Source organism: Falco biarmicus, chromosome 6 (genome assembly GCF_023638135.1).
Source record: "Falco biarmicus isolate bFalBia1 chromosome 6, bFalBia1.pri, whole genome shotgun sequence".
NCBI classification, from domain to species: Eukaryota; Metazoa; Chordata; class Aves; order Falconiformes; family Falconidae; genus Falco; species Falco biarmicus.
The window spans coordinates 46,093,728-46,119,532 of NC_079293.1; the positions used below are offsets into that span (position 1 = coordinate 46,093,728).

General features: G+C 38.6%; 1 protein-coding gene across 2 annotated transcripts in view; it reads left to right on the forward strand.

Moving 5' to 3' along the window:
* The window catches only part of ESR1 (estrogen receptor 1), a 193,574-nt gene that overhangs the window by 92,330 nt on the left and 75,439 nt on the right, over nt 1–25,805 (forward strand). For both annotated transcript variants that reach the window (XM_056344214.1, XM_056344215.1), the window contains one exon: nt 18,789–18,979. In XM_056344214.1, coding sequence (XP_056200189.1) covers nt 18,789–18,979 — 191 coding nt within the window. The remainder of the gene's footprint in view (nt 1–18,788; nt 18,980–25,805) is intronic.

Here is a 25,805-nt window from a genome sequence, read left to right on the forward strand (position 1 = left end):
GTTACAGGGAAAAATTATTTCAAGAGCTACTTTTATTCCTTAGATTTCCATTTTGATACTATCAGCACTCTCAAGCTATCTTCTTTGCCTGTTTAATCCTTGGATGTTCTGAGGACAGGAGGTGCTGTGTTTCTACCATTAGACATGTGCACAGCTGCTGTGTAGAAGAAACAAGTCTTGTACAAGATGATGCAGTAAGAAAAACAATTTATACTTGCAATCAGAGGTTCTGAGTTAAGTTTGAAGTTCAGTACAGATTCAGATACACAGATCAAATATTAATCTGCATATTAACTGAATTCTAATACTGAACTGAATTAACACCCCACTAGAGTATTTCCTATCAAATATGATTTTGCATAGATCCAATCTATGAGCCCATTTCAACTGCATTTTCTGAGCTAATGAATTTGTAATGATGCAAGCATACTGCATCCACGACAAAAGATTTAAACTATTGTGATTCATTAATTCAGCAAGGCTACCTTATTACGTCCTTGTAGTTACCACAGAGTATTTTTGAGAAGAACTGATGGATTTTAAAGGAGAAATAAAATACTGCATGAGGAATATTGCTGCTAAACTTGAAGTAGTTTGTTTGGGTTTTTTTTGGTGGTTGGTTTTTTTTTTTTTTTTCCCAGAATAATAATAATAATTGCTTAAAATCTTAGGATGAAACTCAAGTCAGTTCAATTTCTTGTCTGAGAATATGGCCTATTGCTTTTTGCATCTGCACATATATACCAAGGGGTTTAGCTGAATTCTGTCTGAAAAATATCTCCTGTCTCCTTAAACAAAAAAGAACCCAAACCTTTTGTCAGGAGGTGCTTTGGATATGAATCAAATCTAACCCAAAACCTACTTGCGGGTACCTATATACATACATTATAAGTCAACTAAGAGTTGTTGTCTGTTGTGTTCGGTGGATTTTTCTGGGTCTGCAGAGCTGCATCATAACAGGGGTGGGATGCTCTTTATGTCTCCTTTCCTATGTCTTTTTCTCATCTCCTGACTCACTAGCATCTGCAACAGCAACCCTTCTCTTAAGCACCATGATGCAGAGTTACGTGTAGTTACCTTTTCAGAGCCTGCTGCTGTGCGTGTACTTGTACCATTGTTCAATTCCTGTGGGATGTGTACTTCAGAGTGTAGAACTAGCGAGGAGCTGAGCTCTTGGGTATGAATGCGAAGTGTTCACATTTTATCAGCAAGTGAAAAGAGGAATCAGGAATATGTCTGGTGTGGCAGTTCCCACAGGGATTTGTGGAGCAGTGTTGAGGCTGGAGAATGAAGACACAACTAAGACATCTTCAGTCAGAATCTCTGCGCTGTTGGCTTATCTTTCCATTTTTCATATTATACTTTCCAAGATAACCTGATTGAAACTGGTTGTGGATTCTGGATTTGGAAACAGACTGATATTGGTTAGAATTATTTAGTTTCATCATCTCTAAATCTATGTAAATATGTATGTGAAATCAAGCGACTATGGTTTCAAGCTTGGCTATCTAATGCTATGTGCTTCAATTTAAAAACAAGTACCTGAGATGTTAGGTGGAGCCATATGAAGAAAGACAGTAGAACTTTAGAACTGTTATTGATGCTTCTAAGTATTTTTATTAAGGTTGGAACAAAATTAAAACCAAAAAAAGAAGTAAATCAAGTAACAGAGGCCTTTGGACAATAATTCAAATATCAACCTGTTTGTCTTATGGAATACTTCTGATATATATTTTTAATACATGGACTGTTTGAAAATCAAGCATTATTTTTGCTCATATTTATACCACAGTAAGCCTAGATGAGAGCCTGGTGTTATGTCTGAAGCTGCTGCTCATTCCAATAATTTTCTGGAAGAGTAATATCTGAAATAGAGTGTTGGAAACTTTTGGGTCCATTTTGGTCTGAGGAAATGCAAAATCTGTTAGGTTGTTTTGAAGAAAGGTGAGTCATAGCTGCTGGCTCCTGCTCAGTCCTAATGCTGTGAGGGGCAGAGTGGCTGTGATCAGATGCTGCCAGCAGAGGTGCGCAGGGATGTGCTGTAGTCAGCCACCAGCCTCAGCTCCACTGACCTGCTGCTTTCCTGCTGAGGCTTGGGTTGGACCAGGGTGGGTTGATAGATTTGCCATGCCAAGCTTAGTACAGCATCCACTTCCAACATTCAGCTGTATGCAACAGGGAATATTTTGGCTAGAAATGAGTAAATAGATAATTTTTTTGCCATAGGTAACCATTAAAGAATATTATGCAAGAAAAAAAAACCACCCACCCAGGTTCCACTTTTTTCTTGCATTTACAAGAAGCGTGCATATCTGGAAAAGAAAGAAAAAAGATTCAGCAGGGGTTCCTTGCATCTAGTACACTGGTATTATGTGTGTCACATGTGAATAGTTAATAATATGTTTATAAATGTCATGACAGAAGTGTGGCTACTGTGTCCATAATACTGTACATTTAATGCTGCATGGAAAAAAAACCTCTATCTAACAGACTTTTTCCTTCCTTTGTAATTTTTAGGGCAGGGAGCAATTACTGCCTACCAACAATAAAAAGTGAGATTAATGAGGTGCTATATTGTGGCACCTCTGAAGCACTTCAGCGTATTCTCTGTTGCAGTGAGGAATAAGAAATAACACAATTAGATGACAAGGATTTGCCAAAACAAAATGTAACCTCTTAATGTCTTGAAACAAAAATATCACCAACACAAAAGGCAAGTGCACCGATTTCTCACAGACCTGATTTCTCACACATTGCTGCGTGTTACTTCCAAAATACATCAACAAGCAGTTTTGCAAACATATATTATGTGCAGTTAGCTATATGAATGTATTTCCTACCAGGTTTTCTTTATTTACTATTGATTGCATAGTTCAGCATATGCAAATTTATCTGTGGACATTATCTGAATGAATATTTTAACTACTTTGGGATAATTTAGATAATGTAGATACGTAAAACTTATTGTTTACTATTTGGTTAGTACTGATGATTGAGACGCACATGAAGAACAACAGAAAGATCTTCAGTCTACAAGCAGGAAATAGAAGATACAGAGGAGTAAGGAAAAGAACACAGTCCAGTTTTTCAATCCGCTATATTAATATGTTATACAGCTGTAATGTAACCATTAGTCTGATCAGCTGAAAGTTCCCACTGAAAGTTTTTCCCGTCACATTTCTGGTCATGATTCTTGTGGCTGCATTAGTAAACCAATGTGACCACACAGTTGGGATCCTTCTTTCTTCACCCTGTGTTCTCTGGTCTCCTTTTTCTCAGGTTTTGTGGCTGTGTGTTGAACAGCATTAATTTGCTACTCTGGGCCTAAGTGTCTATGGCCAGAAATGAAGGGCGAGCAAGACTGCCCAGTGTGGCAACAGTTTGCAGCTCTAACTTCTTAGACATAAGGAAAAATGACAGCCGTTGTAACCTTTAACACTAAATTTTCAGAAGTGATGTCTAGGGGTTACTTGAAGGGAAGGAGAACTGTAGGATCTAAAAACTTTAAAATCATTTTGAAAATCAGTTTGGCAGAGGTGTCTCAAATTGTATGCTTTATATAACAATCACTTCAGCTTTTCTTTCTTATTAATTTTATTTTCTATTTCTTACACTTTCAACTATATTTTTAGCATATGTAATTTTCTGTTTCTGGAGATCATCTATGACAAACATTATAGATAAGTTACATTTTATTTCACTGTGTCAATGAGGCCTGGCCTTATAAAGATAGCACACACCTAATGACTAGGCTACCTTGCATTGCTAGACTTCACTGCTCTGTTTCAAACTTCAACATGTCTATCACGTGGTTTACTCTTCATTAATATTCAAAGAATTAATTGGCACGCAAAGTGGAATTCATCACTTTCCAGAGAACAAGTATGAATCAAGTACCTCAGCTGGAGCAATGTTTCCCCACAAACTACTCGGATTTTGTGAGATATCATATTTCTGTGTGCATCCGTCTTGCCTCCATTTTGACTGAAAGGACAAACTAAAGCATGCTACTTTGAGGTTTGCATCTTCCCTACTCGGGTCCAGACTTCTCAAGGCTGAAACGTGACATGATTTGTTATTAATTTTTCTTAACAGAAGAAGAAGAAGAGTATATAACAAGCTACAAAGCACAGGTATTCTTTTGGCCGGACAGTACTAGAGTGCTGTGAACGCGTTTAGTAGCCCAATGCTGCAGGTGAAATGCAGCCCTTGTATGCAATGACTGGTCAGTATGATGTGTTTTCAGATGGGCTATTTGTTTGCCTTCTGTCATGCTTATGTCACCCGTCCTTTGATTGTTAACACTCAGCCACGTGCTTTTGTCCCATCTGTTAAACTTGTTATACTTTCAAGCGTGTGACTTCCAAGCCATAGTTTAATTTCTAGGATGCACATTCCTTGTACATGGGCATCAGCTAGGGCTGGTGCCTCTGTCTTTTCAACTGTCAAGCAAGTGTGGCACCACAACACACAGTGTACCAGTTGTGGATGGGATTTCATCTCCTGCTGATACTGCAGGCTAGCCGTGGATTGCAAGGAAATTAATCTGCTTGTGTTATGGGGATTGTGTAGGTCCCATGTATTAGTAGTTTGATTTGATGAAACTGGCTTAAGCACAAACAGGTCTGTATGTTTAGGAACTCTTTTTTTTTTTCTTTCGCTGGGCCCTAGACTGTGCAATTTTAGTTCAAGGACTGCAGAGGCTCTGTTCCTAGGGTTTACTGTTTTGGGGCACAAACAAGAAGCTGCTGATAAACCACATCTTCTGAGGCAAGTACACAAGCATTTCTACGTGCAAGTGTCAGATTTTCCTAAGTGCCTAGTTCCTTCCCTGCTGCCCACATAGTGTCTTTGGGCTTGGCACCTCTGCCTAGTCTTTTTGTATTCTTGCTAGCAGCTGCCAGAGTGGCTTGTTGGCCTGGGCTGTAAACTCTTTGGGAAAAGATTTTTGTCTCTTCCCTGTGCTTTGTATCAGTTGGTTCAAGAGGTCTGCATGCACTTTGATGAACTTAAAAGCACTACTTTAAGTAGTCTTTTATTTCCTTGTGGCCCAGAGCCCTCTGATTTCTTTGTTAGGATCATATGTGGCTGTGCCGGTGTTTTGTTTCAAAAGTTTCTTTTCAAATTGCAGTGTACTCAGTTATATTTTCAGTTTAAAATGTTATTTAAAAGAAAAACAGCCATTTTAAATCATAGATTGGTTTAGATTGAAACAATGTTATCTACATTGTAATGTTGTGTTACACAGTCTGCATTCATATTTAACATATTTTTTGAGGTTGATGTAAAGGAGAACATTTATATCTTTTAAGCATTTTTCTTTAAAAATGTCTTGTTTAAGGTTGGTCATTGAAAGATTTTCCTAGGAATTTAATGAAGCTTTGGGCAACTGGTTAAACTGCAGTCTTAATGTGTGCATCTGAAGTATTTGGAAAGAGGGCTTGTCCAGGAATAAAAGGAACATACAAGCCCATAAAAGCCCTATAAAGGCATGGTGAAGGAAGATTTATGACTGATTCCTGTGTTTTTGCTGGCATTTACCTTTGAAATTGTCTGGAGGTAAGTGTAAGAATCTGACAGCATTTCCTGAAACACCCTTTTCCAATCTATTGAGTGCATTTAACCTTTTCCTTTCAGATGGTAGGATTGTGCTAGTTTATCTGAATGTTAGAAAAGAAAAACTAAAATAGCCAAGTAACTGAGTAATTCTGAAGGAAGTTTGCTAAGAAAAGTGAAATCCCGAGAAAAGACCTCTTCTGGATGTGTTATATTCTTATATGGAAGGCTGAACTTCAGCTTCTTCACAAAATTTGTAAGACACGTGAGATATACAGCGGTACAACTTTTCAGCTTGGTCTTTGAGGCTTAGCGTAGCTTTAGTAGAGACAAGGGTGACTAGATGTTTCTAAGCATGAAAGCTGTAGAGATTTCTGGAGATTGTCAGCTGAAGCTGCCTTTTGATGTTGTTCATGCTTCCAGCTTTTCAAACGTATTTTATTCTTCTGACTGTTTACACTAAAGTGAGATGTCCAGTGTCCATGTTTCCAGAGTGTTGGTGAGGGTGGGGGCTGGCTCCACTCTGACACACTTGTGGGCACAGCTGATTGTCACACTCAGGTCCCTGTTGCTTCTGTCCCCAGAGCCACACACCAATTCAGTATTGCTGCCAGAAAATCATATCTGTGCGTTTCCCAGAGGCACTTTGTTTCAGCAGCTTTTTCATCAAATTTGGCATGCTTTTAGACAGTGGGTTAATGTTTTTCCTTAGATGACTCTTCATGCACTAGTCTGTGGGATTGCCTAACTGATCTGAGAGATTGTGACAGAGACAGATAGTGCCCAGGCAAAACTCTGCCTGGCAGGAGGTACACACGGGCAGAGAAACCCTGAGCAAGTTGGCTGGTCATTATTTTGGATCCTGGGGAACTGGCTCAAAATATTTATTTCACTTGTGTTCCTTAAAGAGAAGGAGGATCATCCAGTAATCAGGGATTCAAAAGATACGTAAAAACAATAATTTGCAGATATTTTACTCCAAAGATAAAATAGTACCATTAATTTTAAATAGGCAAATGTTATCTGCCAATTGTTAAAAGTAGTAGAGAACTGTAAATGGGCCACCTGAAAGGTAAGTATGTAAGAGAACGTTTTCCTAGCGCTGGTTGCCAGAACAGAATCTGAAACATTAAATATTTCTCAAATTCACTAAAGGTCAGTGTGGTGCCCAGTCTTTGGGATGGAGAAATCTAATGCACAAGTACAACTGGGGAATTACTAAGTAGGCAAAAGGACTGTAGAATACATAATAGCCTAAGGGGTAGAGAAGATAATGAGCTAAATACAAGACAACAGTAATCTTTTGCAGAAAAGTAAAATTTTATTCTGTGAACAGAAGAACAGATGAACAGGTCAATATGTTGTTTCAGGAGAGACTGGCAAGGCCTCATTCAGAATTATGCCCACTGAGGGGCAATCAAAGTCCTTATGAGAGCAGCAAGATGGGGGAATTGAAGGAGACTCTGGAAGGAAGGCTGAAGGCTGAGAGCTGGTGTAGCAGGAGCCTTACAAAGGTAGAATATGTACTGAGAGGGCAGCAGCCGAATTGTTCTCTGGGCTAACTAAAAAGAGCTGAGGACAAATGAACTTAGATTCCAGCAGAGAGGACTTAGGCTGAACGATTGGTAGTGAAGCAGCAAACAGTCCACGGAGAGAGGCTGAATTATTGGAAATAACGTAAGGATGAGTCAAAACAAGTTCCAGTGGGGCAGGTCTAGATATATAATCTTTTCAGCGATACTCTGTCCCTGCTTTACTGAATGTTAGTGTATAGTGATTGAAGAGTATGTAATTTTTGTAGGTCTGTTCATGTCACTTTCACTTTGAGACTGTAGGACAGTTTGACTACTGGTAGTTAGCATTGAGTTCTGCTCCTGCTTAACCCTGCAGAACTGTACCTATGCATGTGTCTTGGGATTCTTCTTGCTTATTATGTACATTTGTATTTCTTTGTGTATTACATGAAAATAAATGTTTTGATGTTTGAATATCTTTCTGTAAAAACTTTTTAAAACTGGATTTCTGCAAAATGAAAATCCCACAGAAAATGTTTTTTGCTTGAAAATTAAAAAAAAAAAGAGGAATTTTGTTGTCCGAACCTTTTTTTGCAGAAATTCGATTTCGGTGTTGATTTCAATAGTCTCCAAAATATTAATGAGGGTAATATTTTTTCTTAATTCAGAAGTGAAATTCTGGCAAGAAATATTATGGGATTTATCACATATTATGGCTTGCATGACATCTCTCAATTAGTTCTTCAAAGATGTGTTTCTGGCCCCTGTTTTATCCCATGGGCAAAGTGTCCTGGCACACAGAACCTCAGAGCTCCAATGAGGGTGGTTACTGTGACGAAGGCTTGCCTTACAAGAAGTGCAGTCCCAGCCCAGAGGAGAAACGACAGAAGTACAAACCATAGAAGGCAAGACCCTTTACATAAATGACATTTCATAGCTTTAAAGCTATCATAAAAAAAATAATAATTGTGTTGATGGTTTGGTTTTGGTTTTTTTTGTTTGTTTGTTTGGTTTTTTTACTTTATATTTTTAAATTCTGTTTTGACTGACTTGAAACATAATAGGTTTTTTTGTCGATAGTTCATAGCACTTATTGTGGTGAACAGCTCATTATTTCAGAGATTTTAAGTTCAGCCTTGGTAAAAAGTATAATTTTGTCCTTTTATGATCAATGAGTTATACATGGTCAACAAATGGCAATTCTCGGGTCCCTCAGTCCTTCCTCAGTTACAAATCTTAGTATGTGTTTGTGGAACTGGTGGGGCAGGTCAAAGGAAAGTAGGATTGTATATCAAGATTAACAGAAGCTAAGTAATCTTGGCAGACAGGTTAAAAGGGTACAGAGTGAGGCAGAAGAGCAGAACCTTTCTGCTCAGGACACAAGGAAAGTAAGCAATGATAGAAGGAGAAGGAGAGTTTTGTGTGAGGTGCCTGCAGGGAGTCTGGGCATGGAAGTAGCCAGAGAGTCAGGCCACACACTGGAGAAGAAGATGAGTTTGTCCTTTCTGGACAGGGAGACTGTGTCTGGAAGGAAAAGCCCAAAGGTACAGTTAAGTGTAAGAATAGGACAAAAGGAACTGGGTGGATCAAGCAAGAGCATTTGAAAAGGAAGAGCTGTGGAAGGACAGAGCAGACACTTCCACTGACAGCAGTGGCAGCAGCCTTTGTGTATTTACTAGCTTTCATTTCTCACAAACAAGAGTAGAATAAAGGACTTGTAGTGTCAAAATGTACAGCTGTTAGCAGGTATCACTCATAACCTTCCTCTGCTGCTCAGGAATGGCAGTGATCTCCTGCCATCACCTGCTGCGTTAAGGCAAGCGAGAGGTGCACCAACATGTCCCAGCCCTGCTGATTGTGACTATAAATATGAGGCAGAAGGATAACATTTTTGGTTTTCTAGATGTCCTCTTCAGCGTGAGAAGCTACACAGAAAAAACATTTGCAAACTTTTATTTTTAATAAGCTCAAATTAAGACGACCTGTGCAAATCTTATTTGGTCTTATTGTGCCTTTGTGATTATTATTATAATACTTATTTTCATAATTATAAGGTAATCATAAGTGGGCTGCTGTTTCAATAAATGAAAAGGATCAACTCTGGAATGTGTCATGCCCATATAGTGAAATATGTCACTCTTTGTAAATTCTCTACTCACTTTTTGCAAAGACTGGTAAATAAAAAAAGGAATAAGGCAAAAATTTCAAGAAGTGTTATGTGAAGGCAGCTGATTGCTGGCCTGGGGAACTAAATTCTCTGTTTAACCCTGACACAAATGCTTCTGTGAAGTTCAGAAACCATTTAAATCAAACTCCTCCCAGGTATTCTCATGTTGTTTTGGAATTTTCTTTGTGCTGAATGGAAGTCCTACGGTCTGATTCATGTAAGTGTTGAACATTTAACCTTGCAATTGCAGACAAGGGAAGTAGCACTCTGAACGTGCAAGATGTTATTTAATGGTGGGTACTTAACAAACTTAGGTTGCACATAACTCACTATATACTTTTGACCTTAATCTCTCTCAGCCTCATTTTTTATCCTTTCAACTCACAAGAGGATTGGAAAAATACATTCATTAGCACCTGTCAACTGCTAAAATGCTATAGTGGCATGGAAATCTTGGAAGGAAATTAATTCTGATGTTATAGCTGAATTTGGATAGTGTGCTGATAGTAAGGCACCGGACACTGAACTGTCAGGAAAAAAACACCAGACAGAATAGCTGCTCATTTAAAGAATTCTTTTTATTTTGTGCACTGATGAGCTGTTGCCTTGTAAAAAGTATGGTCATATAAATGAAGATAATATATATATGCGCAGCAGGGATAAATGAAAGTTTCAGTTGTATTTGCAAGGTGCAGTTCAGCCGTGTGCTATATTTAAAATGTTAATCTTCTTTTCATGTATATTCATATAAAGCATGTGTGGGTGTTTCTGCATTCACCTTACGTACAGAAAGAAATTACTAACCTTCTGTGCATAAGAAAAAAGCCAGAAAATTTCCATTGCTTCAGAATTGTTTGAGTTCTATTCTACTCAGTGAGGTACAGCTATACCACCACTTAAGACTAACGAAAATGACCCTGTGAGTTGTAGTTTAAATTCCAACCGCACTGATAAATAGAATGAAACAGTACTAATTTCTCAGTATTTATTCTGAAGACTTATTTGTATAAATTCAAATTTCAGACCCATTGAACTGACAAATAGATTGATCTCTTTCCTCTTTTAAACACACCCCGCAACTCCCTTGCCATCCCCAAGGAAAGCTTCCATGTTTTTCAGAATGTTGAGCAAACTTCTATGTTGTGAAGGGGGTCAGCTGCTCACATTTATAAACTATGGAAAACTGACCCCGAGAGTGGAAGTATGGGAAAGGGAAATAATGAAAACATCCATATTCATGTATCAAGCATGTGAACAAGGAACCTGGGTGCTCTTTGCCTTCCGTAAATAGAACCTCCAGAAAATGTGGCTGGAAATGCCATGGACTGTGCAGTGACTGTGTATAGAACATCTCTCTAAACTTTAATCCAGTCTGCAAATATTAGCGACAGATCTGAGAAAAAAATTAAATTTGTCAAAAAATAAGTTTTAAGGGGCTGAAAGATGTGCAAATTTATACTGACTTTAGCAAATGGATTTAGAAGAGATTAATATTTTTATCTCTTTAATATCTTTATCCATGATCTGCATGAGGGAATCAAGCACACCCTCAGTAAGCTCGGAGATGACACCAAGTTGGGTGGGAGTGTTGATCTGCTTGAGGGCAGGAGGGCTCTGCAGAGGGACCTGGACAGGCTGGATGGGCCCAGCCAACTGCATGAGGTTCAACAGGGCTCAGTGCCGGGTCCTGCACCTGGGTCACACCAGCCCCACACAGCGCTACAGGCTGGGGCAGAGCGGCTGGAAAGGGCCTGGCGGGAAAGGGCCTGGGGGTGCTGGCTGACAGCCATGAGCATGAGCCAGCAGTGTGCCCAGGTGGCCAAGGGGGCCAACAGCGTCCTGGCTGGTGTCAGAAGCAGTGTGGCCAGCAGGACGAGGGCAGTGACCGCCCCCCTGTACCCGGCACCGGTGAGGCCGCACCTGGAACCCTGTGTTCAGGTGGGGACCCCTCACTGCAAGGCAGACACTGAGGTGCTGGAGCGTGTCCAGAGACGGGCAACGGAGCTGGGGCACAAGTCTGATGGGGAGTGGCTGAGGGAACTGGGGATGTTTAGCCTGGAGAAAAGGACGCTCATGGGGGACTGTATTGGTCTCTACAGCTACCTGGAAGGAGTTTGTAGTGAGGTGGGTGTTGGTCTCTTCTCCTGAGTAACAAGTGATGGGACAAGAGGAAATGGCCTCAAGTTGCACCAGGGGAGGTTTAGATTGGATATTAGGAAAATGCCTTCAGTGGAAGAGCTGTCAAGCATTGGAACAGGCTGCCCAGGGAAGTGGTTGAGTCACTATCCCTGGAGGCATTTAAAAGACCTGCAGATGTGTCACTTAGGGGCATGGTTTGGTGGTGGACTTGGCAGCGTTAGGTTTGCAGTTGGACTCGATCTCAAAGGCCTTTTCCAACTTAAATGATTCTACGATTCTATGACAAGTTGACAAAGTATGGGTTAGGTAAGTGGACACTGAAAGGGATTAAAAACTGGCTGAACAACCAGACCCAGAGGGCCACAATCAGTGCCACTAATTCCTGTTGAAACTAGTGTTTGAAACCAGGCAACAAACTAGTGGTGTATCCCAGGACTCAGTACTGGAGCCAGTACTGTTCAACGTATTCATTATTGACTTACAATGGGACAGAGGGCATCCTTAGCAAGTCTGCTGATGAGACAGAACTGGGAGGAGTGGCTAACAGACCAGAGTGTCGTGCTGCCATCCAGAGGGACCACTACAGGTTGGAAAAATGGGCTGACAGGAACCTCATGAAGTTCAACAAGGGGAAATGCAAATTCCTGCACCTTCAGGGGAATAAACCCAGGCACCAACCAGTACATGCTAGGGCCCAATTAGCTGGCAAGTAACTTTGCAGAAAGGGACCTTGGGTTCCTGGTGACCAGCAAGCTGAACATGAGCCAGCAAGGTACCCTTGCAGAAAAAAAAAAAATAGTATCAAAGGCACAAATTAAAATATAACTATTTCCACCTGAACATAAGAAAACATTCTTTTACTGTGGCACCAAGCACTGACACAGGTTTTTTCAGGTACTATTCTTGGAGAAATGCAAAACTGTACTGGATGTGGGCCCAGGCAACCTGCTCTAGAATACCCTGCTTGAGCAGCGGGTTGGACTAGATGATCTCAAGAGATCTCTTCCAACCTAGATGATTCTGAGATTCCGAGATTTTTCTTCACACATGGCATGGTTTAATTTTGACATATCTAAATGTATTATTTAAATCACCCATTTTAAAATTAACCAGAGTTAAGGATGGAGGAAGATGATAGAACTAGTGCCAAAAGAAATGTTTAATTTCATGTTGGATAAGAACTTTTGGTGACCTAAGGAGATAAACTTTTGTTCTTACGTTGACAGAGCCTGTCCTCAACACTACCATTTCTTGGTCAATACTGGGTTATTTTTCCCAAGTTATTTTACTTTAGTTACCACATAAAATTGTATTTTATTCTAGTTCTAAAGAAAACATCCCAGAGTCTTCTGACTATAAAATACATTTTCTGAGACATTGTAAAATACTGTCAATATTTTAGGATTATTTTATTATTCAACTTTCATATGACTTCATTTCTTTTAATATTTTTCTTAAATTTCTCTCATGTCAGTTATCCTTTTTTCCTTTTTGCTGCACTAAAACCTGTCCTGCTTTCAGTTGGTTTCCTTGCAAATTTTTTTTCTTAGTTGGCCTTCACATGTATCTTCTGTTATTTTTAAAGTAGTCCTTTACATTGCTTCTCCTCATTCCTTTATGTCAATTATTTCTTCACCTCGTCCATTCACTGCACTAGCTTAGGGTCTTCTACATAGGTAATTATGTTTAGGTGTCCCTGCACTCATCCTGAAGGAGAAGGGGAGATATGAGCCAAACCCATGAAAGGAATATGAAGTGACCAGGGGAGATTTCTCTAGCATGAAGGTCTCCTCCGGCATTGCTGTCACAGGTGGGAAGGAAGGTGCTGTACAGTTCTGCTCTGGTGGCCTTTCTGGTTGCACTCTGTATTTACCCTGGTGGAAAGCCATTTAGAGATCTGAATTACAGGCAGCTCCTTCTCAGCCTACAGATTATTTTCACCCAGGAGTATCAAACTTTTACATCTGTATTTATCCCATATAGAAATTGTAGATGAACTTAAGTATCACATTTAGTGAGGTAGGCACTAAGATGCAAGGGGCATTATTGCTGTGTAAGGGAAATGCTTATTACTATCATTTTTAATGCTGCAGCCAGACATTAACTTGCTGATGATCAGGGAGTAAACTAAGGATAGCGGGGCAAGAAAGGCCTGCATGTATTTTTAGTTACCTAAATAAGGCCAGGGCATGGGTGCAAACACCAGCAGGATGGCTCTCACTGCTTAATAGCTTCACGCTCTCAGGCACAGTTTGGTTTGTCTGACTAATCCTCTCCTGGGGCATGGTTCCAGCAGAAGCTCTGCAAGGGTCCCTCTCCCTTGGTAGCATAGACAAAACCATTCTGTTTTGGGGAGGAAGAGAGTGAGAGAAATGTGCTCAGAGCCATAGATCGGAAATCACTCACAATCAGGCCCAGGGTGAGCCCCAGCTGATCTTCATCACCAGCGGAGGATCAGCCAAGGCTTCTGGTCCCGGTGTTGGAATGCACCCTCATTGCTGTAGCCTGTCTTGTGCCAATGCTGCCTCGGCATGGGGCCACCTCCCAAGGTCCCATCTATCCTAAAATATCTTGTGATTCTGTCTGATATACAGCTCTGTGTAAGACTGTGTCTCTTCATCGTCAAGTTGTATTTAGCTTAATTACAACCCTAGGCATTTTGGGATATTTGTTTTAAGCCAACATTTTAATTTGGATGGCTTATGGGTTTTTTTTTGTTGTTCAGATTCATTGGAGCTTTCTGAGAGTACAGTTTTGAGGTGCTTAATGTACTGGGCAATTTTCTGTTTATTTTTATACTTTGTCATTCTTGTTGCAGTACTTCTCCTTGAGATGTCTTTTAAGTATTTTCAAGGACCTAATTCTGTCCAAATAATCTTTCATAAATATTTTGCCCCATGTAGTAAATCACATACTAACAGCAAGTTAAATAATTTCATATTGAACAGTAGAATGGTGTTATAAGTCCGATGTGTGGAAAAGCATTTGTGCTAGATGTTGACTGCTTTTGAAATGGCCATCAGTTTTGAGGCTTTTTACACTGTGAACTTCCATCCATTCTGGTAAGAAAGATTTAACAGCTGCAAATTAAAGTTTCTTGTATGAAAGTAAAATCAGAAAACTAGAATTTTTCAAGGTGTCTGCTTTAACTGCTTAAATGACTTTTCCCTTAAGAACTATCTATGAAATCTCTTTATTTCAGATAAAGCTGGGGTTGTTGTAAAGTGGGCCTTATATTGCTGTTGGGTGGATTTGTAATGTGGGTTTCCTAAATTCATGCTGCCTGACAGTCAGATTACGGTGATATAAAACCCTGAGTTTATATTATAAAACCACAGTTCCTTCCTGTAAGCATTCTTTTCACCTTACAGTCAACATGGGGTTAATGATCTCTATGCTGATTCAGAGTTGCAGGTGATGAGTGAATGTTTAAAGCAGAGGTGTCTTGTTTGCTAACAGATCTATTGAAGAGCAGTCTCAGTGCGACATAGGTGGAAAAACATGAAAGTGAGTGTGGAAGACAAGTTTCTTCTGCTCTGTAGGTTTCAAAACACTTTCCATTTTATGTCTGCTATGTTATTACATTTGGAAATGAGCAGTAAATTCTAAGGGTTTTTTGCTTTCTAATTTGTTCTGTTTTGGTGTGGGTCTTGGAGGGAGGGCTTTATCTGGGGTTTTCTTTCCTTTTGATTTGTGTTTCTCTTTCATAAACTTAGTTGACAGAACTTTTGGTCTTTTTTTTTTTTTTTTTTTGGTGTTGTTGTTATAATTAGCATAGATTACAAAGAAAGTTGTTGAAAGGGTTCTGCTATTGTATTTTAGGAATGATGATCTTGCCACAGTTATTAAAGTTGGGTTAGGTTATTGCATTATGTTCTCCAGAAGGCTAACCCTTGAAACCTAACTGAAAGCTGGGTGAAGAACAGACTGTTATTTTTTGTCAGGACACAGCATTAGTGGTCTGTGATGTGCACTAACTAGCAGCTGATTTCCATTATTTTGATTTAGATGTTATTTTGATTTGCAAGCTCTGTGTTATTGGGATATTCTTTTCTCAAAAAGATTTACTCCTCACCTCCTCTAATACATACTAGAGTTTATTTACTACCTGCTTTCATTTTCATTGTATAAATGAAAAGGGGTGGCAAGGTATTATTTCAGAGAAGGATGGGGCTAGGGTTATTCTAGTGTGCTTCCCACTGTGGTTCACAAGAGCCTGAATGTGATGACTCTGCAAGGCCAGTTCACAAAACCTTGCTCAAGTGGCGCTCAAGTGGCACTGATTTTGGGGGTGGGAAGCCAGCAAAGACCATCTTTAGATTCATTTTGCTTTGTGAAGGTCTCTGTAACAGATTTATAGTGCTCTTTCGATGTAACAAGTTTGTGTGCAGGAAAGGAACGGTGGTCTAAGTCAAATATGAAATGCATGGGCATTAAGGGCAGGAGTGAGCAGTGGCATTGCTGCCCTGTCTCTCTGTGATCCCTTGCACCGTGGATCCTGCGTGTGCTTAGAGGGAGCATGCTGTCTCACTGCTGCTGCCTGCAGCCTCCCCCTGAAAAAGTGGCTTTGTGTGACTGAGGATGGACTCAGTTTTCCCACAAGCAGCATGGCAAAAGATGTCCCTCTTTACTGCATCTTCCTTGTTAGTATCTATGCATCTTATTTTCTTTGGAGAGTACATTTTTTATGAGAGTTCTTGTCTATTCTAGATAGAAAAAGTTTTTTTTTTCCCCCTCCTCCAGGCTATTTTTCAATATTTTTTCTTATTCTTAAATAAAATTTTAATAAAAAAATATTTGTGAACCTAGTCTTGATCTGAGTGAAGATAAATATTCTGAAAAGATTAAAATTTAATTTTTCTGGGCTGGGTGATGACTGATCCTTTTTGGTATTTCTTTACTCTGTTTGAGTTTTACTTATTAGTTGAAGTGTTTTCTTTTGTATCCAACTAGGAAACTAGGATTGCTTTAGTAAGTGTGTGTGTGTGTGGTGTTGGAAAATTATGACAAGCATGCAAAAATATGCAATCATTTTGGAACCTGATTTTTTTTCCTTTTACTGTTTTTTAAAAAAATAACTTGAAAGTTAGGCTTTATAAAATTGTAATTTATTTTTAGTTCTATTGATCTGAAAATAATTTTGGGAACCTTACCTTCAATAACAGGTATATTTGTAACAGTTTTGAAAAAACAACCCCAAAATTCTAAATATCTATTAGATGGTTATGTGTACCTAACAGACTAGTCTAATGCTGTTAAAATTACATTGACAGTTATTTGCTTGCTTGCTATTTTACTCAAATATTTTAAACATTCTTGTAGTTCTATACCCCTAAAAATATATGTTTATTTAAAAGCCACATCATGGTTTGTTAAAAGTTATACTGGGAGGATGGATTAGGTGATAGTTGCAGGCAGGGGAGAATAGGGTGGAGAAGATAAGAAATGACAGCTTTGATCAGTGTTCAGTAGAAAAAAAGAAGTCAATTAAATGAGGCACTCGGATAAAGCAAATTCAAAGGCAGATTCAGGACTTGGAGAAGAATAAAAGAGCTACCTGGGTTTGGTGAGCTGGAAAGGGTAATTACACTAAGAATATGTTATGCCCATAATGATTTATCAATGATATTGTTTTCACCTTTTCACGTGGCAGCATCTAAAATATACAAGGATTTTTTTTTCCTGCCTAGTTTGTTAAACTCATGTTGTCAGAATTGTGACATTCTCCAGTTTTCCTGTTTCACTAAAAAGCCAGAGTTGTGCCATGCCGATGCTTTGCCTTTTGCAGTTTTTCTGTCTTGTGCAGGTCCCAAGGAAACAAAAATTATTTAAATAAGTGCTCAAAATTAGCTGGTATATAAGGCTTGGTAAAGAACTTTGGTTTTAAAAAAATGCAGTTTCCCTGAATGATGCCAGCAGCAGTTTCTGCTATATAACATGGTACAGCCTCATGTTTCTCTAATAACTGATAGCCATTCAAAACCATTCAATGAAGACATATCATATTTGGGAATGGAAATTATATATAAAAAGTATTGAGGGGGTGACTGGCAGCATGTTTGAGAGTGTCCAGGTGGCTTTGGCTGGTAAAAAGGTTTTGGGCATTGGGATGAACTGCAGCAGGGGATGTCCGAGAACTTTGGCTAGATGAAAGCAGATGGTTGAGCACATGTAGAGTAATCAGAAAGCTGCTGGGGAGTATTGGTTTGGCACAGGATGGTGCTGTTGGTGCCAGATGCCTCAGTTCATCAAAACAAAGGAAGTTTTGCTGTGCTGAAGAAGGGAGTATGGCAAAATTGGGTATGTAGGAAGAAATCTGAAAGACAGCGCCCTGGTCTCCTAGACTCAAAACCAGGATATGTTTCTTTGAGAAAATGTTGGGACTCTGGAGAGATAAGAGCCACCTGTTATACTAACCAGCAATTAAAACATGCATGGTAAGTAGATAATTACTGTAAACAGCAGGATTCTTCATGCCTTAGGTTGTCTGATGCTGTCACACCCAATTGTATTTGTCTCCTGGACAATTTGTAGTGCAGTTTCTTACTGGAAAGCATGTTTTGCAAGAGCTGTTTGCTTTCCAGGAGCAATCCCAGAATTAATTTCTGGTTCCCTTGGTAGTTCCATGTGCTTTCATCTATTTGAATATTGTTTACCACACCTGCAGCAGCTACCCATAATAACCTCTCACTAGATTGACTAGATGTTAATTCATTGCCACTTAGATTATAGATTTATTCAGTTTTCATTCAGTAGTATACTGCACATATGAGTCATGCATGTCTAGTAACATGTATGTCACTGGACCGAAAATTCTTCAGCAACAATTTTTAATACCTTCTGACTTTTCTTGTGTTAAAACCACTTCTTATTTTTTATTAAAGTGGTATTCTAATGCGAATAGAGACTGTTTTATGCACTACTATGTCTTTGACAATGTAAGGAAAGTTTGCATCTCTAATTGGGCAATAATGCTTGAAAATAACCTGGTTAATAATTTAAGTAACTTGCAAATTCAGATGCAAACATTGAGTGATTTTTGCTGCAGATTCTCAAACTGCCTACTGATACTGCAGTCAGGCTGAACCCTTTGTACAGGAGCAGATACACAAAAGCATGCTGATTTTTTTTGTATTCCTTTGTAATGTCTTGAGGAAAAATTATGACTATCAAATAACTTCTTAATTTTTCAAGATACAACACCTAATAACACCAGATTGATTTGTGAGAAATTCCCCTGTATCTTGCTGGTTCTACACCTTTCCAACTAGAAGAAGACAGAGGGTGATAAAAGATTATTTTTCTGTCCATCTGTCATTTCAGAACTATATCTGCTTTTCTTTCTCACAATCTGTATGAGTGGATGAGCCTTAACCTTGCTGAAAGAATGATTGTTGTTTTGCTATTAACAGGCCAAGCTCTGATACCAGGCGCCACAGCATCCGGGAAAGGATGTCCAGCACCAACGAGAAAGGGACCCTGTCCATGGAGTCCACCAAGGAGACCCGGTACTGTGCTGTCTGTAACGACTACGCTTCAGGCTACCATTATGGGGTCTGGTCTTGTGAGGGCTGCAAAGCTTTTTTCAAAAGGAGTATTCAAGGTAATAAAGTGTTCAAGTGAAACCCCTGTACTCTTTAGTCTTAAGGAAACTGTGAAGCTGCTTGGGATTGTAGCCTGAGCCCAGGACAATGACATTTATTGGGTTTTCATTAACAGCTGCTGTGCTTTGCCATGTATTTTTTTAGCTCTATTTGATGAATGCTTCCAACAGGTATGAAATACAGTGTAATTTATTGTCGAAGATTAATAAGGGAAAGAAAAGTTTCTCTATGTCGTCCTAGGTTTAGGTATGTCTGACCACAGAGGCAGTGAGAAATGTAACTTAAAAATCTCTATTGCATCAAGATGACCCCTCTTTCAGGCAATGTATCTTTCTTTTCTGTGATTAAGTTTTTATACAAAACAGTTGGGGTTTTTTTTGAGAATTCCCTGTCAGATGACGATGAATTTATGTCAACTGATTTACTAAATTTAGTGCTTCATTAGCAAGATGGTTCAATCCAAATCTCAATTCTTTGAAGATGTGAGATGTCTTTTGAGAACCAATATTGAAAAGGAATGTTTCTTTGATGAAGTATCAGATGTATCTGTCAGCAAAACAGGGCTTTTAATTATACACAGAATAGTTCAGTTTGCAGTCTTGTCATGGCTAAAAATGTACTGTGCGAGGTGTCCAGTGGAGTAAAGGGCATCTAACAGAAACAGCGTAAATTCCTGTGACTGAAACAATTCTTGCTTTAAATGGCCATCACTCTGTGGAATGGATATTTTTTTGCTTTGTTCAACATCTCCTAAAGTGAGTAAGAAGTGAGTATGATTGTACTGAAAACACAGGTACTGTTCAGTGTCTAAGCCTTATTTTTGAGAAGAAAATAAAATGAGTTTTATTCCTTTCCAAGCAGAAAACTAATAAAGCACTATGCTTTAGTTAGATTTCTACAGCCTTTCAAATCACCAGGTGATATATAGGCACAAAATTTCCTGTCACTCCTTTTTTGAAGTAAACATTATGAGGAACAGTTCTTACCTCATCATAAGGTGTGATTATTGCCTGTTTTGTTGGATGACTAACACTGAGGTGAGTTAAATAAGACTTCCAGCATTCAGTTCAGAATTTTCCCCACCTTAAAGGAAAAAATGAAATATTGGCTGCGTGGTAGACATTGATGAAATGATTTGAATGTTGGTGTTTAGTTAATAGTTACTTGTATTTCTGCTTTTCCAGACTCATCAAAATGATTTTTAGAAAAGAAAGTGGTTAAGGCCAGATGTTGATAATAAGCAACACTGGAGGGAGAAAGGGTGAAATGCTTTTAACATCAGAATAATTTACTTAAACTTGTGATGTAGGGAGAACAGCTCCCTTACCGCGTGCTTTTCATTATTTTTCATTTTGAGTTCCTCTGACCAAAATTAGAATTTTGATATACTCTTCTTGTATGTGAACTGAACTAAGTCAACAAGAAAGTGGAAAATTAAATATTCTTAAGCAACAGTAAGAGTTAGTTATCCAGTAATTGCATAGCACAGATCTTCAGCCTTTGGCCACTATGGAAGAAAAAATGAATCTTACTGTCTTGATGACTTCCATGGTTCTGCAGTCAGCACTTGGGTGGTTTTGCCCTAGTCTCCATGTGGACAAATGTTATGGTCCTCCACAATGCATCCGTTATCTATTTGTAATACAGTACATACCAATTAGTAAATTTAGTTCTTGCTACATTTGTATACTTAACATAATTTTTAAGTAGGTAGTATTTAAAAATTTAAATCTTAAGTTTCCAGTGTTCCATAAAATGCCTTTCTTGATCTCTAAATTGTATTTGCTTTAATTTAAGCCCATTGCTTCTTGCCCTACTCCTTGTGGGCATGAAGAAGGCTTATTACAACAACCTTTTACATAGTTGAAGACTGTTATCATATCTTTCCTCAGTCTTCTCTTTTTTAGACTAAACAAACCCACTTCTTTCTAGTAGAACATGCTTTCTAGCTCTCTCATCCCATTTGTTAAACTCCTCTGTACTTTCTCCAGTTGATCCACCTCTTCTGTGGTTAACATCTGCCATAGAAAATGACATCCACTAATATCAAGAAAGTATTCAAGAATATCAGTACTCATGAGAGAATTGTGATCACTTGATCACAGATGGTATCAAAAGTCCTCTAAAGAACTTTTAAGATCATAGTGCCCAGTCCTGATGAACTAAGGGATTTTTTTGAATTTTCTACTGGATCTGGAAGAGATGTCTACCTTAGTAATCATATGTTCTTATTGAACACGTGTTCAATTTATGAAAATGACAGTGATGTTTAGATTGAGAATACATAAGAAAACCTGCTATTTACCTTGCAGATAATAATAATGTTAAATAGCTTGTGATTAGATATCTAGGAATGAATACTACTAATGTGTAGGTGTATGTGTAGAAGAATATGTGGACTACATATTATTATATCTGCATTGTATATATTATATGCATTCCTAAAAAAAGGAACAAAAGTTTCCTGGGAATCAGATGATTAAGCTGTATTGAGGTACACAGGACTGGTTTGTATAAACAAAAGTAACACAGAATGCTTTCAGCACAAACTTCTTTTTTGCTGTTTATAGTGTGTCTTTCTTTAAATGCAAGAGAACCATGCTACTTTTGTGCTTTGCTATCCTGTATTTCCCAATAACTATATAGATGCAGAGATGATAGGCCACTTTTATGCTTCTCATCAGAGACTTGATAGGAGAATTGCTGTAAGGAAGTTTGATGGTTTTGATAGAATGTAGTCAAACATTCTATATGATTTTTAATAGAACCACCAGAAAAAGTGAGTACAGACGTGAACAAGCTGTATGGGGTGATCTGTTTCCTCCCTGTGTATCTGTTCTCAGTGATATCTGAGGTATCTATGCTTGCTTGCCTAAGTATCTACTTAAATTTTGTGAAAACTCACATCTGCGTTGGACCTTACCTGAGGCAGAGATGGGTAGCTTCATTTTTATCCAGGGGAGCTGGAAATATTTTGTGAATTTTGAATGCTAAGTTGTTTTTCTTTGCTGTCAAACAGTTAAAGCTTAAAAGGCAACCTGAGTTAGTAACTGTCTCTCAATATGTGCAACTGCTCAATTTTGTTTAAATAACAGATGGTTGGTGTAAAATCTCAGCTGCCTCCTGAAACTGCCCATGTCAATCTGTTTTGTTAGTGTATGTCCCAAAAGTGATTTGGGACCTTGTTTTGAGAAAACTTTGTGCAGACTGATATTAATGTATAATGTTTCATGTGAGAGAAAAATCATATGACACCAAGAACACTGTGTTGCTTGGTGATAGAAGAGTACTTTACTCTTTGGCCAGCATATGTAGCCTTCAGGAGTGTACTTGCTCAACTGACTTGAATCCAGAAGCATAACAAGCAGTCACATCACGGTACACTGTACTTCTCTACTGAAATATTTATGGATTTTAAGACCAAGGAGGGCCATTAGATCATTAAGTCTGGTCTTTTATCAATATAAACTTTATATGCTCTCTGTGTACAAATCCTGGTAACGATGGAGGTCAGCCTTTTAGAAGATGCCCAGCCTTGATCTGTGAGCTCAAGAGTTTTCTTACAATGACTGCTTATTTTAATGATTTGTTCTCCAATCTGCTAAAAAATTACCTTTCTTATTTATATTACTTTGGGTTTTACATCACATCCATGAACCAGAGTTAGTATATAGTATCTCTGTCCTGTGGGAAGTTCTTGATATCTTAGATGAACTAAAATGTTTCAGTCCTCTGCGGTATATATTTCTGTCTTCTGAGTCCTTTGTTTTTGCACCTTTCATGATCCCCCCACACCCATAATAGTATCTGTAAAGTTTGGATGCCAGAATTGGATGAAGTATTTCAACATCAGCTTTACAAATACCATTTACAAATTAAAAATGCCCTTATGACTCACAAATCCTTTCCCCCTCCTTCTAATTCTCTTGGCTTTTGGCTAGCCACCAAAGGGTACAGGACAGGAAGGATTTACTTGTACCATCATACCACCTCTGACAGACATCCAACAAATGCCTACATGTGTGGGGCTGAGAATCCTCAGTGAAAGCACAAGGCATTCAAAACAAATGAAGGGCAGCTCCTTACATTGGAGGGTATCCTGATCTCAGAATTGCTGAAGTACTTTAGAAATCCCCAGTTTTATTTCCCTGCCTCCCTCATATGCCCTTCTGATGTTTTACAGGTGCACCTTCTCTGCCTTTTCTCACAGCTGTATACTCAGACAAAAATCTGGGATATTTCACAAATATTCACTTAAGAATTACTGCATGATGGGAGACAGAACCAGTCCAGCAAGAACAGGTTGGCATCTGAGAATGGATTAATAGCTGTGTTGAGGGATTCCAGAGGCCTGCCATTAATGTCCTGATCACAGAGATATAGTGATCTCCAAAGTGCAGGAATTATTGAAGCTGGGAAGTATTTTATATGTGTGGCTTGAATATGGATTTTATTTATCAGTTATACCTTCTGACCATCAAGTAGGAGAGTTTTGGCAGTCAACTCTACGTGTTATCAATTGTTTTAACTTCACAGTGATAGAGCTGTACTTTGTTGAAAGTATGTAATTCAAACAATGCTAGGAGGGGTTGTTAATATATACGTATTTTCATCTGAGTTGGAGAGAATTTCACTGGTAAAACATGTCTAATAATTGGGTGTTTAGGTAATGTTGCAGTGCAGTAATTTCAATATTGTCAATTTGGGAGGTTTCTGAGATCTTCCCTTCAACTTTCCATTATTGTCTTCTGTTTTCATGGTATTTTTGTAATCTGTTTGATAACAGCTACAAATGCTGCACAAATCCGGCAGCCAAGAGGACAGAAACTCCCTATAATAAGACTGCTCATACAGGGATTGTATGAGTTGTCAGCAGAAAGAGCAAAACTACAAAATGTTAACCTAAGTAAAACTAGCAGAGGTAATCCCAGCCAATGAACAGGGGGCTGCAGACCAGTATCTAGTCTCAGGGTGGAAAGCACACTATTCCAGTTTGAGAGGTAGGTGGCTGTTGGAAGTTCAAAGGCTAGAAAACGTGTGTTTGGAAAGTTCTCCAGAGTTTAGCCATCACTGGGACTGCTCTAAGAGCCCATGGTCAGCCAGGTTCTTCTGAAACTTCTTTTGATTTATTTTGGTGGTTTTTAGTAGTTTTTCTGTAGAGTCCCTTGAGTTAAGCGCATAACTCTTATTGTTGTCCCCAAATGTGCATTTTTAATATCAGCAGTCTGATAGGTGGTGATCCTGTTTCAGAAACGTGTGTTACTGAAAGGCAAGAGTCAATATATCTCTTTTCCTAGTAAGCCAATTTTGAATGTGGTACTTTTCCAGCAAGTTTTAAGTGCTGCATTCGGCATGGATGTGGCGGTGACTTGAGATGTTCACATCCAAGATACTTCCTTGTTTTTCATGATCTAGGAAAATCATAGGGCTGCAGCAGACCCAGAGCCCTAGTCCGTCTTTCTGTCCTGTGATAGGATCAATTGTTGCCAATTCCTTACATATGTTGTTTGAACTGCCTCTTAAAAACCTGTAGCATGATCCAATATTTTATTTTCCCTGTCTCTGAAGGCCATGGTGAAATTTGAATCTTCCTTCCTGCAGGTTAAACTCATTGCTTATTTTCCTGTCTATCATGCCATTCTCTTTCCATTTGCAACAGCCTTTAAAGCATGGAAGATTGCTATCACACTTTAAAAAAAATAGTATTAAATTATGCTGCTTTATTTACCCTGAAGAAAAACAGTTTATTCAGGCTTTTCTTATATTTTTTCTAGACTTCTAATCTTCTAGTTGATCTGTGTTGGAGATTCTCCACTTTGTTCTGTTTTTCTTTTTGTCTTGAAGCACATTTTCCTTTTATGTGATGTTTTACAGCTACTGAACAGAGCAATAGGATTATCTTACAAGCCCAGCCGGTGTATTTGTCTACATTCATCACACTGTAATGCTTGCCTTATTTACAAAAACATGACACTGTTCACTCATAATCAGTGTGTAACACAGAATTAACTCAAAAATTCTTTTCTAGAGAAGAAACCACTTCTTTCCCATCTAGGTTTGTGCATCTGATTATTCCTATTTTAATGTAGTGGTTTGTTCTGGTCCTCACTTTTGTGCTGTTTTTTCCCATGTGCTATCTCCAGTTTGCCAAGATAATTTAGAATTCTTATCCTGTAGACTCCTGCCATTTATTTCAGATCTATTTCTGTCTGACTATCAGAGTAGTCTGGTCTTCTAACACATATAAATGTCATCTACAAATGAATAACATTTAATAAAATAAATACTTCAGTCCATTACCTGTTAGTGAGGAAAATGCTATATAGAACTGGATCCAGGACAAACACTACAGAGCCTTATTCAATATCAGCTTCCATTGGAACACTGAACTCTGATAGTTCTTCCCTGAGACTGGTTTTCTGAAATCATCTAAACTATATTTTCCTAGCTGACATATGAAATGTCACCCCAGGCAATGCTGAAAAACTTACTGAAGTTGGGTAGCACACTTCAGAAAGCAGGCAACACTCACTGATTGTTACCTGATTTCATAAATGGCCACTGGTTCTTCCCCTGCCAACTCCAAAGCTTTTTCTGTCTCCTAGAAAAAACTCTAGCCCTTAGAAATCATACTTAATTTATCCTGTATTATTAGCTCTAACAGTGTTTTACTTCATCTGCAATATGATTGTTGTGCTATATCAAGCAACAAAAAAACTTAAACAGTATTTTGTCTTGCAAGTATTTAGTGAATATTTCATTTGGAAACTCACATTATTCCTAACTCAGGGCTAAGTCTGTCAGATATTCAAAATATTCACATGG